The 14,264-nt window shown below is 41.6% G+C and overlaps 1 protein-coding gene across 1 annotated transcript in view; it reads right to left on the reverse strand.

Annotated features, from left to right (window-relative positions):
* Nucleotides 1-14,264, reverse strand: part of snrka (SNF related kinase a) — an 82,898-nt gene extending 68,634 nt beyond the window's left edge. Inside the window, exons 1-2 of the mRNA XM_084725891.1 lie at nucleotides 14,030-14,264; nucleotides 11,843-12,556 (exon numbers count right to left, since the gene is read on the reverse strand). Of these exons, the coding sequence (XP_084582017.1) occupies nucleotides 11,843-12,431 (589 nt within the window). The 5' untranslated portion in view covers nucleotides 12,432-12,556; nucleotides 14,030-14,264. The remainder of the gene's footprint in view (nucleotides 1-11,842; nucleotides 12,557-14,029) is intronic.

The raw sequence follows: 14,264 nt of genomic DNA on the forward strand, positions 1-14,264 counted from the left end.
ATCAAGCCTCTGCAGAAGCCTGACAACAACCTGATCATTTGAATCAGGTGTGTTGGAGCAGGGAAACATCTAAAACATGCAGGACAGTGGGCCCTGAGGACCAGGATTGGGAAACACTGATCTAAACAAATTCAACATCACTTCACAAAAAAACATACTCCCATAATTATCAAAAACAGTATGCTCATAATTCCTGCATTTGTAATACCAAGTGTTGAGTAGTGCTGCAAAATAAAAGTTTTTAAATCAAATTGCCTACTTATTAATTCATTTCATTAGGTTTCCTTAATTAGGCTAATTAAGGAAACTCATAAGTCAGAACAAAAAAATCCTCCCTTAAAAAGACAAGAAAAATCCAGCAGTTCTACACACACAGCCAAGTGCGCTGCTCTTGGGAGCCCAGCTAGCTCAGGCTAATCCCCACCAAAAGTGACTGACAGGCTGACCATTTGCTCTCTCAGCCACAATGCCTCCATTCCTCCTTGGCTTTCTAAAACACTCTTTCACAATCCATCATAGAGACGCATATCAGGTTACCCACAGCCTTCTGTTGCATTCTTGTTCTTTGAAAGTAATGCAAGAGGTAGAGGGGGCCAATAAGTATGAACACCTAACCACTGTAGCTTTACAAGCTCAAGAGACTAGAGCAAGACACCAGAAGTTCTGATCTACAAGTTAGTGTAGGAGTTAGAAGGAGTAATTCTCACATGTACCATGCTCCTGATTGCTCATGGGATTTTTACGTTGTACCTGATATTAAGAACTAGACACCTGCCAACTGGCATCATTAGTCATGCTGGTTTTAATGGAAATAAAAAGGTAATGTATGTGCTCTGACACTCCCATCCTCATTCACATGCAGCACTCATCCACAGCCTTCCTTCTCTCTTTCTCTCTCTCTTGACATTCGGTGTCTCCTCCTGAGCGTCAACTCCCAGAGTTTAAGTGGGACACACACAGACATGCTTATATTTCCCTTGGCAGTTTAATTCACTTAATTAAGACTGGACCGTGTATTTCATAACAATCCTGAACATATTTTCATACTGCTTCCATTCTGGTCAATGAAGGCAGTCACAACAACACAATTACATTACACCAGACCGTGTACAGTATGACAACCCTTTGAACCAGCAGGTCAAACATTAAGAAGAACAACATCATGAGTGAAATTGCAGAGCTAGACAGCTGTCATTACGTTTGGTAAAGGTTGCCTGTCACTTATCCTCTTAAACAACCAACACAAACTATTTCTCAGCTTGATTCCTCATTCCTGAGATACCTCCTTTAGGCCTAAATATCTTTGGTATGACAGGTATTGGAGGAGTTCAGTGAGGCAACACTTCGTACAACAATGATGACAGACAGACAGTTGGCAGGGTCCAAAATTAGGATTCAACAGCAGAACTGACCATGCAGGTAAGTGAAGGTTTTTGCAACATTTGGATGTGGAACACAGGCAAAAGTCTTTGGTTTAATAAGTAGACTTGCACCGATTTCAACTTACTTAGCTGATTCCGATTTCCGATTTTTGAGGGGTCTGACTTACCGATTCCGATTTTGGCCGATTCCGATTTTCAGTCTTTCTAAGAACTGGAATTGACAGCATTCACAAACATTTTTGCAACTTTAACTTTAACTTTAACTATTAAATATTAATTTAATACGTTCTCCAAAGTCCTCCAGATTACAACCAGGCCTTATTATAATTTTATATTAAGATTATGAAATGGGTGAACGTGATCTCACGAGATCATCTCGCAGGATTTCGTGGGACGCGATTTCACATGATCTTTTGTGGAAGCGGATGTAAACAAACCGGAGACTAACGCGGTGCAAAAGTTTGAAGTAAAACTTTGCCGTGAGAAAAACAAACACAGAAGTTAAACGAGTCTGGATGAGAAAATGTTTGAAGAGACGCATCAACACAGGTTGTTTATTCTTCAGTCAGAACAGGAGGTGAGATTTTAACTGTCCCTCTGTGAACAGCAGTCTGCTGCTAGCTTGCTAGCATTAGCCTGAAGTGTGAGAGAGTTTACGGCTGTTTTGCGACATTGTCAGCTGCTCTGTCTCGTTGTAGACTGTCTGTCTTCTCTTTATCCTGTTCTTGGAATCTGTCGCTGACACCATCTTCAAGCAGACGTGTCAGAGTGTGTAGCTGTTATCAGCGTTGTGTTGACGTCACAGTCAGTTTGTCTGTTGCGCGCATGACGCGACCATCGTGCAGAACACGTGTGTGACAGTGACGGGCACAGAACCGGATTTGTGACGCTGACCGGCCGGTCACCGGTCAAGGCCAGTCATGTGAAAACCAGCCCGATTCCGAGCATTGCCGATTAATCGGTGCAAGTCTACTTTATGGGCTTAATGAAAAAGTAAAGGTAAGTGCATGTTTATTCTATGCAAGGGCAGAAATTATAAGTGAAAGCAACCTGTGGCTATTTTTAAGCTCAAAATTGTCTGTTTCCCTAAATAACTGAAAATCAATACCAGGAAAAAAAGTTTTATTTTGTTTTATTCTATTAATATAATTGTGTCTGTGTGTGGTGTCATCCAGCTGCTATATATCATCGTTCCAGATAAACCTGTTTGTCCATGCACAATTCCTTCAAATCTTTACTTCAGTCAGTGCATGAGGTTGAGTTATGTAACACATGCTCTACTAATTGCACACACCTCTTTCACACCTTCAACAGCCAAAATACATGGGATACAGATGTAATGCATCACATAGGTGGAGCGCAGGGGATTTGTTTACCTGCTACACAGTCATTGTAGTATGTGGTTGCATACCAGTCATGTTTTCTGAGGAGATTTTAAGTAGGAAAGATGATAGACGATCAGCTTCGCTGTGTGCATATTGGGTTTTGCCAAGTGTGGTTATGCAGGGTTTGGAAGCACAGGCTATCTGATACTGAATGAATTAAATTTTTAACTACAGGATCATTGATACACATTTATTTGACTGACTTATTTTAATGTGCAAAATGCCAAGTTTGTTCTGCTGTGAACACAGTTCTACATACTTTTTAACTGTTGGAGGACCACACAACCATGGGTAGGAGAAACTAAAAAATAGACCAGCTACATCGAGACGAGCAGTGAAATGCCCGTGCAGGTGCACAAGGGTTCCGTTGATTATAATGGACACAGTCTGGTGCTGGAATGCTGCAGCAGACACGTCACACTGCATCCATGCCCCAGGTTGCCCCATTTCTTCTGTAAGTGACTGGAAAACTGTTGTAATATTTGCGTGTGACTGTACCTGCACATCTTTCCATCCTGGTCAGTCACTACAAAAAGCCTCAGGCACAAAGCAAAATGCAGCTCAAACAAATCATATTGTGATTATTTTAACAGATATTGCAATTGCATTCACAGTTAGTGGCAAAGATCGTTACTGCATCACAATTTTCATTTTTACTCTGATTTCAAGTTTTGATTTGATCAGTTGACCAGTAAATTTTGCTACTGTTCTGTGTGCATAGTCGAAGTCCAACCAGAAAAGAGAAAGTTCTCTTTTGAATGATGTGTACTATCACCATTACCAGTGTGTCATTCACATTTTGCATTAGAGCCTCCTAGTCACGCAGTGGCTGTATTAATGAACTGTTAGCTCTGAATTACTATTATACACCAGGGGTTCACTTTCAACACACTGCTGCTCAACGGCAATCCATTAAAAACACAATCCGTAGCGGAGACAAGACAGATTTACAGGGACAGAAACCACCAGGGACAGAAATACAAGTGTAAATATTGAGGCTCAACCAGATAACATTTATGTAAGTGTTATACTTCAGCTCTTTTGTTTCCATTGGACACACTGACAGCAATGAAACAAAAGCCAGCATGGCCACTAAAGGCTTTCTGTGACTCTGGACATTTTACACATCTGTAACACTCAAAAAAGACCAGTGATTTATGGAATAGTCAAAACAGAACATCCAAAGATGGAGGAGGTTGCCTATGCCGCACCCCTGAATGTATAGAAAGAAAGCTCACAAATGTAATTCAAGACAAAACAAATCTACCTGAGGAGTAATTGCGTAAACCAAACAATTACGAACATTATGTTTGGGGAGGAAAATTGTACAAATAATGAGGAAGTTGGTCTTTGGCCTGGTGGTAGGAACCAGATGAATGAGTTCTAATCAAAGCAACCCAGTCTGTGTCAACACAGGACTGTGTAATCACTGCATCCTGCCTCCCTCTCATCCTCTCTTGGCCCAGCCCAAACAATAGCATGGATTAACTGTTCTTCCCATTTACTGACAGCAGTCAACAGTAACCAGGACTGCAATTAAGAGCCCCTCTAGTGACTCTCTAGAGACACAATTCTGATGCCCTTGTGGTGCAGATGCCAAGGACTGCCAAGCAGCCCTGCAGGGCACAAATAGGTTGCTATGGGTCATCGATGGCTACTTGTGCACGGGAAGGCTTTTAGAAGTCAAGGGCTTTTCATCAACTAAAGAACTAAAGCATGACATGTTGAACCTCTTAATACAAGCTTTAATATGTCCTAGGGCTGCGCGGTATACACGGTATGACGGTAGAAAACGGTATAAATTTGGCCACGGTAGAGATTTCTGCTCTACCGTCATACCGTCGATGACGTCATCGCACCTGCCTCCATGTGAAAATGGCCGCAAGCACGGTAACGGTGGAGAAGGAGGGGCTGGGTTTAAAAAAAAAAAAAAAAAATCCGTGATTTGGACGTGGTTCGGGTTTAAAAAGTCGGATGTTGAGCATAAAAATGTCATCTGCAAGATGTGTGGCGTAACTGTGACCGCTAACAAAGACCCAGACGCCGTCGAACGAACCCGGACCTATAACCAATAAATTATTAATAGATTTTATTTTTTTAACAGGACGCTTCTATTTTAACTGGCGCAACTTTTCTAGTCTTGCCGGCGCTGGTTTATCTGATCAGGAAACACACAGACCAACTGCAGAGAAGCTGCGTGTGGAGAAGACTGTTGTTAATGACAGAGTTTATTACAACAGAAACTAACGTGATGGTTAATGACATCAACACCAACCAGATGCACTTATAAAATTAAACAACTGTATAAGGAGGCCTAAACATAAAACAGGAGAGTCTGTGTTTCTCTGTGAGTAACTTTCAGACCTTCTCACAGCAGAGTGAACAGGTGAGGGAGGAGAGAAGGGCAGACTGATCACTAATCAATCACTGATACCGTCATCCTCTTGGACTGATTAAAAAAATAAAAATGCCAAAGTTGGTGACAAACCAAACCTGGGTGTCCACACAAATAAAGTCTTTATGTAAAACACTGCAGAGTGAAACATCGTTCTGTTTACAGACAGTCTGCTGTCTGTAGTCTGACAGAGACACAGAGAGGGTCGTGTCTAGAAGGGAACCCTAGACCTGCGAAAGATCGTGCGAGTTTGATTATTTTAGTAGAGTTGTGCAAATAAAGAGTTACCTTCTAAAAAAAGGTCCGCAGCTCCAAAAATAGAAAATCATGTCGTGGTGCCGATGTTTTTAATGTGTCACTGAAACACTGATCACTGACCTGTTGTTCTTCTGCACAATAAATACTCAAAAAATTACATTATATATTGCTTTTTTTGCTGTTGTTGTTTAAATCAGTTTAGTTTTGCTAAGGGACTACAAAACCCCTTCAGAAACACTTCCATTATAAGTTTTACACCGCAACATTTATACCGCGATAAATACCGTTACCGTGAAGGGATTCAATTTATACCGTGATATGAATTTTGGGTCATACCGCCCAGCCCTAATATGTCCCCACTTTCAGATGCTACAGAAAGTTAAGGCAACACCATCTGTAATGAATCTACAGAGGGTTCGTAACCTGTGTCCACTGTCATTTACATGAGGACGAAGTGCAAAGGCAAAGAATGCAGCTCTCAATTATTATTATTATTTATTATTAATTAAACAGATTATCTTAACATTTATCTCCCAAACTTCCCTAAAAACATGAGCCTGTTTTGGCTCCAAGATAGCTCTAGCAGATAAAATGGACTCCCCAGGGATGGTCATTAGAAAAAGTAAAGGCCTGGGCTGCACATGTGCAAACAATAAGCACTTTCACCTCATTACACTCATTTTTACTGCAACAAACACACAAGGCCTGACCACAGCATCACAAGCCCCACACCCGCCACTGACTGCAACACTTGACTAAACTGCACAGAGGAGTACAGACAAAAACCATGGTACCAGAGAGGGACCATCAATGGCTCCAAGTACTCTCAACAAAATAAGGGCTGTACAGCACAGCCAAAGTAGGACCTATACAATTACAGTACTATCAGTCCCTATAAGTGCATCACTCACAACAGCCACCTGGCAGAGCACACATATTGTTAGGCCCGCTGAACAGCCCTGCTCAGCACAATAAAGTATAGTGAGCTGCTGCATATCAATAATTGTGAGTTCAGGATGGCAGACAGCCTCTTAGTGCAAACAGTGCAGATGATGGTACACTACAAATTCATGGGATGGAAAGGGCATATTAAACAGCTCAACACACTGCTCATGGGGTACACTTGGGGGTAGACAGTTTAATACTGGAAGGAATGGCAAAAGACAACTGGTGACTCTTGGACTGTAACCTCAACAGTGTAATTGGTCTAGTAAAAGGATGAACTATTTCCAACTACTTCTACAAATACATAAATGCTAGGAAAGTTAGCAAATATTAAATGATGTCTAAACGAGTTGTTCCCAACATGGGAGCCACAGCATCTTTTGCTGCCTAGAGAACAGGCCACGGTCCACAAGATTAACTTATCATTGTTTATTTTTGTGCTCATAAGGTTTCACCAAATTAAAAAAATGTGTGACAGTTACCGATGTAGTGGTAAACCCCGGTAAAAATGTTGACTATAACAATTACCGTTTTAATTTTAAAAATATATATTATCACGGTGGATTAACGCGCCGCGGTGTAGGCACCATGAGCCTTTCCAGCGTCTCATCTGAGTCTGCTGAATTTGCTGCGCAGGCACACTTTGTAGCCTACAACCCCTAACAAACTTCAGATGAGACGGTGAAATGAAGACATGGCATTATTGATCGCTAGTTGAAGGCACAACAATGCCATACACTTCGTTTGTTTTAACCATTTTAGTTGACAGTCACTACGTGTGTATTACTATATAACAGGGTTTCCTTACTGGTGACCGCGGTCCGAGTCCAGACCCACACGCTGTCCTTATGGACCCGGACCTATAACCAATAAATTATTAAGAGATTTTAAATTTTGACGGGACGCTTCTATTTTAACTGGCGCAACTTTTCTAGTCTTTCCGGCGCTGGTTTAGCTGATCAGGAAACGCACAGACCAACTGCAGAGAAGCTGCATGTGGGGAGACTGTTGTTAATGACAGAATTTATTACAACAGAAATTAACATGATGGTTAATGACATCAACACCAACCAGATGCGCTTATAAAATTAAACAACTGTATAAGGAGGCCTATACGTAAAACAGTCTGTGTTTCTCTGTGAGAAACTTTCAGATCTTCTCATAGCAGAGTGAACAGGTGAGGGAGGAGAGGAGGGCAGACTGATCACTAATCAATCACTGATACCGTCATCCTCTCAGACTGATTAAAAAAATAAAAATGCCAAAATTGGTGACAAACCAAACCTGGGTGTCCACACAAATAAAGTCTGTGTGAAACACTGCAGAGTTTAACATTGTGCTGTTCACAGACAGTCTGCTGTCATTAGTTTGACAGAGAGACAGAGGGTCGTGTTTAGAAGGGAACCCTAGACCCGCGAAAGATCGCGCGACTTTGATTTTTTTTTTTTTTTTTGTTAGTAGAAATAATGAACACAAATCTCGCGAGAGTTGTGGAAATAAAGAGTTACCTTCTAGACACGACCGAAAAAGGTGCACGGCTCCAAAAAAAGAAAATCATGTCGCGGTGCTGATGTTTTTAATGTGGCAGGCCGCCATAAATGAAACACTATTCACTAGAGATGCACCGATTGACCGGCCAGAGACTGGAACCGGACGGTTTTCAGCGTGACCAGCCCTGACTGGTGACCGGCCGGTCAGCGTCACATATCCTGTTCTGTGCCCATCATTGTCACACACGTGTTCTGCACGATGGTCACGTCATGCGCGCAGCAGACAAACTGACTGTGACGTCAACGCAGCGCTGATAAGAGCTACACATTCTGATACATGCTTGCTTGAAGCTGGTGTCAGTGACAGATTCCAAGAACAAGATAAAGAGAAGACAGACAGTCTACAACGAGACAGAGCAGCCGACAATGTCGCAAAACAGCCGTAAACTTTGTAGCTCTTCAGGCTAATGTTAGCCAGCAGCAGACTGCTGTTCACAGAGGGACAGTTAAAATCTCACCTCCTGTTCTGGCTGAAGAATAAACAACCTGTGTTGATGTGTCTCCTCAAACATTTTCTCATCCAGACTCCTTTAACTTATGCATCTGTTTTTCTCATGGCAAAGTTTTACGGCAGCAAACTGTTGCATCGCGTCCGTCTCCGGTTTGTTTACATCTGCTTCCACAGGAGATCAAGTGAAATCGTGTCCTGCGAAATCCTGCGAGATTCCATGATATCGCAGGTTTTCGTGAGTCATCACATTCAGCTGATTCATAATCTTAATGTAAAACTATAATAAGCCCTGGCTGTAACCTGGAGGACTTTGGAGAAAATGTAAATAGCATTTAATGAATATTTAATAGTCAGTGTCATATTATGAACATCTAATTTAATTTTTACAAGAAAAGTTGCAAAAATGTTTGTGAATGCTGTCAATTCCAGTTCTTAGAAAGACTGAAAATCGGAATCGGTCAAAATCGGAATCGGCAGGTCAGACCCTTATAAAAACCGGAAATCGGAATCGGCTAAGAAAATTGCAATCAGTGCATCTCTACTATGAATTCACTGATCCACAGAGAGTCACTGAAACACTGATCACTGACCTGCTATGATGGAAAAATACTCACATTCTTTACTTAGGTATTTTTACATTGTGGTATTAGTGTATTTACTTAATTACAATTTAAAGATTTTGCATGTTATTGTAGGACTATCAATTCCTTCTGAACATATTCAAGGATTTATTTGTCACTTGCTTGTAATACTAATGCAAGACATGTAGTGAAATGCAATTGATCGCTCAGCTTATAGTGTGCAGGGATGTATGTGTGAATAAATGAGGTGTGTGTGGCAGAGGGGATATATACATGGAATATGTGTAAGGAGAAGGGAAGGGTGCATGATAGGGCTCGCGTGGAGGAAGGGGGCCTGTCTTCAGATAGGCCTGTTAATTGTTGTTGCTGATCAGGCCTAACACCACTGTGTCATCAACAAACTTGACAATGGAGGTATTGCTGTTGTTTGCTGAACAGTCATGTATTCAACACACTTTTTAAAAAAATACCGCGATAATACCAAAAACCGTGATAATTTCATACCGTGACACCCCTAGTTTCATGTTCTCTTTTCAAACATATAAAAACACAAAATGAAACACATTTTCCAGCTCGGGAGTTAATCAGGTGCTTAGCAGTCAGAGAAATAATGACCATCAGAGCAGCAAAGAAGAGAGTTGACATGATAACCAGAAATACTGATACACCTCAGCCTTCAACAAAGTCTGAGATACATTAAAATTTTCCAACCGAGCACTGACAGCCCATCAACCATTGATTGCAGTTTTATTCATGTAGGTGCGTGTGCCTCCTCTCATAAACACAATTTAGTTTACAACTGAGCTGTAATCTGAGAAAGTTTGTCACCAGGCAGCTGTTTTTTCCCACTGGAAACGAAGCACCGCCCCAGCCTGCATATGTCATTCAGGACTATGTCATGTTTGTGGCTTTGATTGGTTGCAGGTCACATTCATTTGTCTGATTTGTTGCGAGTCTATCCAACTGCATCCAGATGGATTTTGGTCTGCAGCCCTTGGAAATCAAAAATGAAAAGAAAGATCCCAGACTAATTCACATTTTGTGAATTCACATTTGTGAATTAGTCTGGAGATGCCAGGCTAGATCAACTGCAATCAGTGTAGTGACACTTAAAAAGTTCACCCTAAAGTTGAAAATACATATTTTTCTCTGGCCTGTAGTGCTTTTTATCCATCTAGATTGTTTTGGTGTGATTTGCAGTGTTTTGGAGATTTCTGCTGTAGAGATGTCTGCCTTCTCTCCAATATACCACCACTAAATGGGACTCGCTTTGTGGTGCTTAAAGTACCACAAAAATACAAGCCAGTAATATCTGAGAAATCATAATAACTTGAAATTTCAATGAACTCATGTCCCATTTGTTCCACCCCTTTTCCTAGAGCAAATGTTTTGTGTCAATCCACATTGGTCCCTCAATGGGAACCTGTTACTTAAAATAACAAAACTTCACATTCAAAAAATGTATAACTGCAAACTATGTTCTATGTAGCCGATCATATCAGCTCATATTACAAGTCTGTGTGCAATGGCTTCTGTGAGAATCCAACATGATCTGACCCTCAGGTCCCTGTGCACCACATGCAACCAACAGCAGTAAGACATAACATGGACAATCTAATATTCTTACTCAGCATCTTTTCATGTTTCATGATATACCTTCCAGCACCTAAAGCTTCATTCATTATGAACAATTGCTGAATCATTTAAGAGCAATGCACTACTTCTTTAATTGTCCAAGATAGAAAATACCATATCAAAGTTCTTAAGATGAGTGAGTGTGTGTGTGTGTGTGTGTGGGGTGGGGGGGGGGATAGTGTGTGTGTAAAGTTCAATGAGGAAAGTAACCACAGTTTCCTCATTGTCTCTGTCGCACCTCTTAAGTTTGTAAGAACCGTGACTGAAAAAGGGGAAGCAAATAATATCACGTTGACGGTCATTGAAAGCACTTTCCTCGAGCAAAAACAATCATGAAACCAATTTCAGACTCCTTCAGGATTAACACCACATGGACAACCACACGGGCCGAAAAACAAGCTTAACTGGACACATCTCATTATCCAATACGAGAGCTGGACATAGGCCCGTGATTGTACCATCACTGAAGCAACCTGATGTGAAAGACATCATATCAGTCATGGAAGGACACAACAATCTGTCTGTCTGCACTCTGTCAGTCCTCATAGAAAATCAATGAGCCAGTTAATTTTGTGCAATGGGACACCCACGGACATCAGTACCAGTAGTAGAGCTGACCTTGTAGCACATGGCCTATGGCAGCCAGCAAAATGATCAGAGTCGAGTACTGTCAGCAGCATACCGCTACTGGAACACAGCTTGATATTTAAAACAAGTCCAACTCTGCATATTCTGTTGCATGGAGGCCTGGCACATGACTGATGGCTGCTCTGGATAGAAGCTATCTAAACACAAAACAGGCCATGGTGAGCACGTGTTCAGGCTCTGGAAGCATAACTAACAGCCAGTGTGTTACAGCAAGGTGTGACAAAAATGTGTGAAACAGGTGCTAGCCACATTGTGAAGCACACTGCACCACTGTGCTAAAGCAGTGTTTTAATATGACTTTGATAAAGCTGTCCTGTGTAGTTTGATGCCAAAAGCCTGTGTTGTTCTTTTTAGGAGATTAATAAGTGGAGTGGACACTGAGTTGGTGCCATAGGCCTGGTCCATCTAACTTAAAAGAATCAATAAATCATACAAAATGAAATAGCAGCCATGCCTGAGTGAAAGCACCAGACTTGCATAAACAGGCTGAATCAAAGATCTTGCTCACATCCTGTCTGGTTGTACAGTACGGGAACTCTGCTATTTTCTAATTAACAGTGTGACTCATTTCATCACCGGAGCATCTCTCATCAGCCTACATTTTTTACATACCTACGGCTGGAGCATCATACTCATCACCCAGCAGTATTTCCGGAGCAGAGTATGCCAGAGATCCACAACTGGTTGTCAGCTTTTTTCCTGGCTGAAACTTGTTACTGAATCCAAAGTCAGTGAGCTTGACAAGCCCTTGTTTCTCGAAGAACACCACATTCTCTGGCTTGAGGTCCCTGTGCACCACGTGAAGCCGATGGCAGTAGGAGATAGCATGGACAATCTGGGCAAAATATTTCTTAGCCAGCTCTTCATTCAGACCCTCCTCATGTTTCATGATGTAGTCAAACATATCCCCTCCATCTCCTAGCTCCAAGATGAGGTAAAGCTTGGTCTGAGTATCAATCACTTCATACAGGCGCACAATGTTAGGGTGCTGGACCAGCTTCATGCAGCGGACTTCCTGGAAAAGGTGGCCGGTGGCCACAGTGTCCAGCTTCGTCTTGTCTATCACCTTCACTGCCACTTTCTCCCCAGTGAAGACATGGCGCGCCAGCTTGACAACAGCAAAGTGGCCACGGCCCAGCGTCTTGTCCAGGTCGTACAGGCCAGCAATCTTGCCATCGTAGCCCCGCTTGAAGCCTGCCATAGCTGGAGAGGGCGATGGGGAGAAGGGAGCCCCCACTGAGGGCAGGGGCTGATTGGCTGAGTCGTGTGGGTCCAGCTTAGTTCAGTTCATCGAAGGCTGAAGGAGAAACCCATGGCTCCAGCTTCCTAAATAATATAAGACACACAAAGTGACAACCATTTCAATAAACACTAATTACACTAATTATGTGCCAACATCTTAGAGAGACCTGATCTACCACAACGTTCCAGATCAAGCTGTTGCACTTGATGACTCGGCACGACAAAGGACTTTGAGGACAAACAAAATTACAGCTAATGGATAATGCTTCCTAAAGGTCAAACTTCTAATGTTAATATGTCGACCATTTTATCATTACAATTGCTCAACCTGACATACATTTTAAAAATGCAATACAGATTTATTTCCTGTGTGTATACATGTACATAAATAATGACATATATTGTCTTTATTTTTTTCCATTACATTTTATTTCAGCCTATTCTATTCAGATATTAATCACTTGTATATTTATCATGCAAGTGTTGCATGAAGGGACTAAAAGCCTTTTCGCTGTGCAACCTTGTGTTGTATAATGATAATAAATGATCCTGATAGCTTGGTAAACATGGATTGCATTACACAGGCAAAGGTGATCATTAAACTAAATGAAATGTAAATGAATCAAAACAAAATACTTTTTTTTCCCGTTTTCATCTGATTGTGATATCTGCCAGGCATGTACCTGCCCCCTCCCATACTCAGAGCGAAGTATTGAGTATATTACAAAATAAATGAAGTTCCATTGAGTACTGAATGCCGATCTTCAGAACAATAATAAGGCTGCAATTAACAATTATTGCCACAGTTAATAATCAGTGTATCGTTTTCTCATTTAATCGATAATAATTCTTTGTTTCAAAATGTCAGAATGAAAACACAAAGTATTCATATTTCAGATGCTGAAATCACAGAAATTTGCCTTTGTTTCTTAAAATTTACTTGGATTATTCGATTATCAAAACAGTTGGCGATTAATTTAATAACTGATAAATCGTTGCAGTTGTAAATAAGTCAGCCCATAAAAACCCCATAGTTAAATGCCAGCTTGCTGAACATTCAGAAGAGCCGTCGGCTTGTTTTGACTGCACTGACGTTAGCTCATTTATCCTGATGTGCTGCCTCGTGCTGCTACGATGAACCAAGTCAAACTTTCCTAAAACTAGAATAAAACGCTTCCAACAGACGCATGTATAGTCAGCTGTTACCACAGCTGAGTTTGACAGACCAGTACTGAAGTCAGCTGCATAACGGGCCCAACGGCAGCACAAGCAACTAACGCTAGCTTGACGTTACCAGGGGCTAGCTCGTTGTTCATTGATTGATCAACGTTAGCTTACTGGCTGACTAACGTAACTGCTTTCGGTCTCTAACGTTAGAAGGTTGTCCTGTAAGTAATTCAAAAACCCAACTAAAGATATTGTCTACTGAAACACATTTAAACTAGCTGTATGACAGAACACTGGTCTTACAGGTACACAGGTGCTGCTTAAAATATCATACAGCTAGCCATAGTTAGCATGTAGCAAGCTAAACTTACTACGGCTCGCTCAGCTCACCTCTCCAGCGTCTCTTCGGTAAACATAAAGCCCCGAGTCCGGTCTCTACCGGGTATCTTGGGTCCTTCAGGTACTCTCTTCCGAAGCTTAATGCAAATTATCAGGGAAGACGAGGATGGTACCGCCTCTTCGAGATGACCGCGGTACTCAGAAGGTGCCTATGCCCGGGGTTCATCCGTAAAACGAGGCATTGCATCGTTGGCAACGGCAGCCCTAATCGGAATCGTTGTATCCT

The sequence above is a fragment of the Lutjanus erythropterus genome, chromosome 9, assembly GCF_056507025.1.
Source record: "Lutjanus erythropterus isolate fLutEry1 chromosome 9, fLutEry1.hap2, whole genome shotgun sequence".
Classification (NCBI taxonomy): domain Eukaryota; kingdom Metazoa; phylum Chordata; class Actinopteri; order Lutjaniformes; family Lutjanidae; genus Lutjanus; species Lutjanus erythropterus.